Raw genomic sequence first — 5,782 nt, 5'->3', positions numbered from 1 at the left:
TTTACATGGAGGCTTGTCAAGTTTTGAGTTACACAATACAAATAGCTTTAATAATAATAATAATAATAATAATAATTTGTTTATTTTTATATTTTAAAAGTTTTTTTAAAAATTAAATTTTTTTAATTTTTCATTGTTTTGAGATGCTAATGATAAAAATAAATTTTTAAAAATAAAAAAATAAAATTTTATTATTTTAATATATTTTTAAATAAAATTTTTTAAAAAAATTAATAATCATTACAATCTAAAACAGGAATTACTTCACTGAAAAAAAAATTATCATACAAAAACAACGCTCGTTCTTGTGAGCCCAACCTAATTTGAATTGTTACTACAAGAATAACTTTGAGGACCACATTGAAACCTACGGGGGAAATTGTAATTAAACGCAATAAATAATACATCCAGGACAGAATTATAAGAGATCAAACTAAAAGTTGAATTCACAAGCACTTCATCCAATAAAATTGGAGGTTGTTGTTGTCTGGCTGGGTTGTACAAGGTAAGGCTTACGATTGTGCTTCATGTTTGAAGTTTTTAAGTGGTGGGTTTTTGATGTCTCGGTCTCTAATGGAAATCTCAATTGTTTTTTAACTATTGTTGAGTTCGGTTACTGTAAATTGTGATAAGAAAAAGGAAGGGGATTTGATTTTGACATCAGAGTAAGAGTATGTGAGTTGCAGATGGGGATATTAATATTATGAACTCATTAGCTTTTTTTTGTTGGAGATGGCAAGGGCATTTGCAGTTGGTGTTGGGAATTGGTGGAGCCATTCCAAAACTGTGATTTTAATTTGGTGTATTTGCATCTTCTTCTACATCTTTTTCTTCCATATGGCTCTCCAAAATTCCTCTTCTTCTTCGTCTTCAGGTGACATTCTCTCTTACTTCAATTTGGTCTTTTTGGTAGGTGAGAAATAGTCGAACACAATTAATGCATATCATCGTTTCTTTTATGAAGACTGACTTCTCAGTTTTGCAAAGTTTATGTCTTCTTCTTCTTTCTTTTCTCTCTCTCTTTGTGTTGTGATTGTCTAGACAGGGGAAAAAACTCATTGATGTATGCTATAGAATAAAAGGCTGACATTAACTTTCAAAAATACATGCATTAGATAAATATTCGGAGCAGCGGTCAAGGTTGTATGATAAAATGGAAAGGGATTTGGATGAGAGTGGAGCAGCTTTCCTCAAACATGGCGAAACTTCTCAATCACTGTTGCTCTCGGATATTTTCATCCTTAAGGATGGATCTGTAACACCTGTGCTCAAGGTAACTTGTGGGTGAATTGAGTCATAACTAGTTCAAAGTTTGAGTTCCTATATCCATCATTTTGAAAAGTTAATAATGGCTTCCTTCTGTGTACAGGCTGCAAACCCTCCTGTCCGGGCTAATGTTTTGTATCTTAGCCCAGAATACTCAGTGCCCATCTCGTGAGCATTTACTTTTGTTTCTCATGCCTTTTTGTTTTGATTTATTGTTATTCCTAAGATCAGCAGATTGTTATTTTAGACATATTGTAAACCTTAGGCCATAAAATTGGCAGCAAAACGAATATGTTTTAGCCACCAGTAAATAAAACATGAGTGGGAATCTCATATGTTAGCAAAATATATCCCTTTTGGACCTAAATGAAACATTTGCTCCTGTGTTGTAATCTTAGACTCTTGACACTGTTTTCAGAGTCCTTTTAACAAAACTTGCCCTTACGTATCAACTATGTAAAATATAATATAACAAGATGAGTTTATTCAATTTCATCTGAGTTTTTCTTCTCTAAGCCAGATGAAAGCATACAATCCACTTGATGTTTTCTGTGCTAAGAATCTGATTAGATATCATGTTCTTATCCCTCGTGATTAGCTTGCTTAATACTCCCTGAATTAGATTTCCTCTAAGGGAAGAAATGCACCTTGTGGTGGAGATTGTCTTTTCATTTCAGATGAAGTGCGCACTTGTCTCTGGATTTTTTGCTAATAAAACATACAATTTTAGGAAATGCAGGATCTTGACCACCAAGGCTATGTTCTTAAAGCTATTTAACTAAGAGGAAAAAAAAAAAAAAGAGACGCCACATGGAGATGGCATTACATGTGCGCTCCATTAATGGATTTTGGGCAATACATATTTGTTTGCGACAAGGCAATTGCTTCTTGTTGTTTCGAAAACCTACAATCCATTTATTGTCCTGTAAGGCCCTGCATCTATGAGCAAGTCGGCCTTTACAACCTTAAGAAAAAAAGTGATTTGATAAGCTTACCATATCAGCTAAAGCTAGTGTCTAAGCTAGTTAAATTGTGTTTCCTGACCGTGGCTAAAACTAATTAGTTGCCCAGTCCTAATTCTTCTTAAAGTATGACATGTGGCTGAACATTTTTGTTGGGTTCAGCAAAATTTCTAGAGAGTTTATTCATCATTTCCCTTCGACATTCACATCTGGTAATGAATTGCTTTTATTGGTGTTGGCATAACAATGGCTGCTGCTGGGATATAAACCTAGTCTTTGTAGGTCCATTTAATAACTGATCAGTGTAAAACTACATAATGGAACATGTTACAATGAAAATATCCAAAACGAAGTCTGATTGAACAAACTGAACAACATGGTTTGCAAGAGAAACCATTGTTTTTTTTTTTGGTTTTTCTATTTTCTTTTAGTGGGGTGGGGGTGCTGTTTATTGTAATCTTTTAATAATATCTTTTCATTAGACTAACACGTGCCATTTTGATTTCTTTTTTTGAATGCATGCTCAATATTTCTTACAAAATTGATTTTTACATTGATATAATGTTCATATTTTACAAATTTGTGATTCTTGGTACATTTTCTGTCTTACCTTCTGCATTTGTGTACATTTCCATTTTTCCTACTTTGATCAATGCCTAAATCATATATTTATGCTCTGCTTGGTACAGGGACAATGTAAAGAGTACATTTAGTTCATACTTTGATAAAGGTATGAAATTATTTGGCCTGCCAATTCATATGTTAATGTCATCAATTGTATCGGTATTTACATTCGCATGAAAACAGCCTCATTTGGCATTTCCATATTTTTGTATTGTTATCTTCTAGTTGAATTGTTATCTCGGTAAATCCTCACATGTGCTTTGGTTAGCAGTTTGGTTTCAGAACTCTAGCGTATACCATTCTAGCATGTTTCATGCCTCACATCATATTGAACCTGTTCCTGCCACTGAAGATGAGGTAAATCATCTCTAGAACTATTCTATGTGTCTTTTCACTTCCTTCCACAATACTTATGTCTTGAATCCTCTTTTGTTTTGTCAGATCGAAGCTGAAGTAAATGCTGTCAAAGCTGTTGCAGACACCCTCTGCCCCTTAAAAATTGTCTTGGATAGAGTGGTTTTGACTTCAACTGGCGTGCTTCTGGGATGCTGGCAGGTTGCTTTCAGTGACTTTCTTGTTTCTCCTCCTAGATGAATTGGAGCATTTTGGGCCTTAATCAATGTGTATATTTATTTTTCAAATTTTGTCATTCTGACCTTACTTTCGGCCACCAAAGAAGTAGCTTGTTCCTATGCTTCTCATTACAATGGTGATTGATATCCAAGCCTCTTGGAATGGCCCCTTTTCTGTTCTTAAACAGTGCTGAAAAGATTCTATGTTGGCATGGAAGTTGTCATCACATTCAAAATGGTGGATCCTGCCCAACATACAAAGTGCTGAGGGTTGGCTTTTGATGTTTCTGAACCTAAAAAGCAGATATTTCTAATAAAAAAACCTTCAAAATGAAAGGAACTGTAGATATTTTTTTTTTCATTATTGCTAGTACAATTCCTTTCTTTTTTCCTTTCCTGCTTTAGAGTTAGAAAAATGATTTAAAAGTCTTTTGTTCTCTGGTCTGGATAACCTGGTGGCCTTCACTCTTTTTCGTCCTTCACAGAGCCTTTTCTGCAGTTCAAGTTCAAGCCTTTGTGAGTTGATGGTTTGTGCTTATTATTGCTGTTGTATTAGTTGGTGTCTTTTTTTGGTAGATCAATCAGATAGGTGAATCACTGTATTTTAAGCCCCATTATTTGTTTGAAGCGTTTCTTAAATTTCATCTTTATAAAGAAACATGAAAAATCATTCTGAAGAATTCGGAAGTAGGAAAGTATAATAATTCACAGCACTGCTTTGTTACTTTTTGTAGGTGATCTCTGGAACAGATCCCTTAACCATTCGGGCTAAACTGAAAACTGCACTTCCACATGCCCCAAAGAAGCAACTCGTAAGAACCATGTGAATTTCTAATAAACTTTTGGACTATTGGATTTCTTATTCATATTGTCTGGTGGTGGTACACATGGCAGTCTTGGCCATGTGCTTGACTTTTAATACTAATTCGCAGTCATTTGTTGTGCAGTATGATGATGCTATTCTACACACATCATTTGCAAGGCTTTTGGGTCATCCCAAATCTCCTCCCATGGTATTATATTAATTATCTGATGATTTTGTCTTGTTCAATTGCTTACTTCAGCTTCTGCCCGTGGTCACTAATTTCAAATAATGGAACCATAATCAACCTGAAAATCATACGTCTTGTTCTCCTTTTCTGCCCTTTAAGAAGCCTATGGAATGAAATGTTTGTCATGCCACTATGGACATTATAATAAAGTTCTTTTTTTGTTGGCGATCCTCTATTTCAACAATTTACATGAAATGCTTTCTTTCAAGATTCCGGTCCTTCTGTTTCGTTTGTGGTCATGACTTGGAGGCTCAAGTATGCCCTCCCTCTTTTGTGCATATGTCTAGAGAAGATATGTTTTCTAATGTTCCCATTTAACCAATCATCTCATCATATAGACGATCAGTTGCTTGCTTATACCCTTTCTTACTTTCTTTTGTTGATTATTGTCCCACCCAGGAGCCTTCAGACGAACTCCGATTATTCCATGAGCTTGTTGCCAGACTAAACGATAAAATCCGTGGATTTGAGGTATGTTGGCATACGTAAGCCTTTTCTTTCCCCTCGTCTTTCCTCGGACATATGATGGCATTCTCTCATGAACATCATTCAGGCAGTTGTTTCTGAACTCTGGTATGTGGAGGAATATGATGTGTTGGCGCTTGCTTTGGACGGAAGAATGAAGGTCAGCAGGTTCAAACTCGGTTGCAGCAGAACCTAAGGTTTCATGTTCACAAATATAAGTGAGAACTAATGAAGCATATTTACCAAACGAATCAACTACAGGCTTGTATACACCACACTGGACTTTGGGATGCTTTGTGATCACCATCTCTATAAAGCCTCTGCATTTCAGCTTCTTTTAAGAGTGCTATGTTGAAATTCCCAACCATCCACGACTTGGTTTTTAACCAATCATTGTCTCCTGTGTATATTATGCAACAGTTTTAATCTAAATCGACAAGAGAATGCATGAAATACAAATATTACTTTTTTGGCTGTCGAATCTCTTTCCAAATGAAATTAATTCGAATTCACTGCCAGTTTTGATACCTTTGCTTTGCTGTGAGAGTTTTTTGAAGCCAAATGTCCTCTCCTGGTTTAGATACTTCAGACCCTTTGCTACTCCATGGCTGATGCTAAAATCTTAGATTATAAATCAAGCACGATCTACGGTGATGATACTGTAAATTGCCAAGTTTATGCTTTGTTTTTGACAATGGATTGCATTATGTCTCCAATGAAGTAATCTTGTTTCTTTCGTCTTTCGATTAATAATCTAGACTAGGTTTGACTTGCACTATGTTGTGTGTGTATTAAAATGATGTTTAGGTGTAGTAAATGCATAAAATAAATTGGTTTTATT

At 35.1% G+C, this 5,782-nt stretch overlaps 1 protein-coding gene across 2 annotated transcripts; it reads left to right on the top strand.

Moving 5' to 3' along the window:
• Positions 1–362: 362 nt before the first annotated feature.
• Positions 363–5,422, top strand: LOC118053673 (uncharacterized). 2 transcript variants are annotated; one of them, XM_035064993.2, is made up of 11 exons: positions 363–505; positions 741–874; positions 1,116–1,273; positions 1,370–1,434; positions 2,918–2,958; positions 3,124–3,209; positions 3,294–3,407; positions 4,159–4,236; positions 4,372–4,437; positions 4,876–4,947; positions 5,030–5,422. In XM_035064993.2, exons 2-11 carry the CDS (start codon positions 838–840, stop codon positions 5,135–5,137), a joined length of 825 nt encoding a protein of 274 aa, XP_034920884.1. In that variant the 5' UTR covers positions 363–505; positions 741–837; the 3' UTR covers positions 5,138–5,422. The 2 variants fall into 2 exon arrangements, with proteins under 2 accessions (XP_034920884.1, XP_034920883.1); XM_035064992.2 differs by having other exon boundaries at positions 394–505; positions 733–874.
• Positions 5,423–5,782: the final 360 nt, after the last annotated feature.

Source organism: Populus alba, chromosome 18, assembly GCF_005239225.2.
Source record: "Populus alba chromosome 18, ASM523922v2, whole genome shotgun sequence".
Lineage (NCBI taxonomy): Eukaryota > Viridiplantae > Streptophyta > Magnoliopsida > Malpighiales > Salicaceae > Populus > Populus alba.
The sequence above is the reverse complement of the archived record's forward strand: the minus strand, read 5'-3'. Positions and strand labels throughout refer to the sequence as shown.

What these genes read in the sequence shown, in the direction of transcription:
- LOC118053673 (XM_035064992.2), top strand. Translation starts at nt 733, where the DNA reads ATGGCAAGGGCATTTGCAGTTGGTGTTGGGAATTGGTGGAGCCATTCC. An exon ending in TAGTTCATACTTTGATAAAG is followed by an intron (nt 2,959 to 3,123) that starts GTATGAAATTAT and finishes TTTGGTTAGCAG; the next exon opens with TTTGGTTTCAGAACTCTAGC. An exon ending in TTCCTGCCACTGAAGATGAG is followed by an intron (nt 3,210 to 3,293) that starts GTAAATCATCTC and finishes TTGTTTTGTCAG; the next exon opens with ATCGAAGCTGAAGTAAATGC.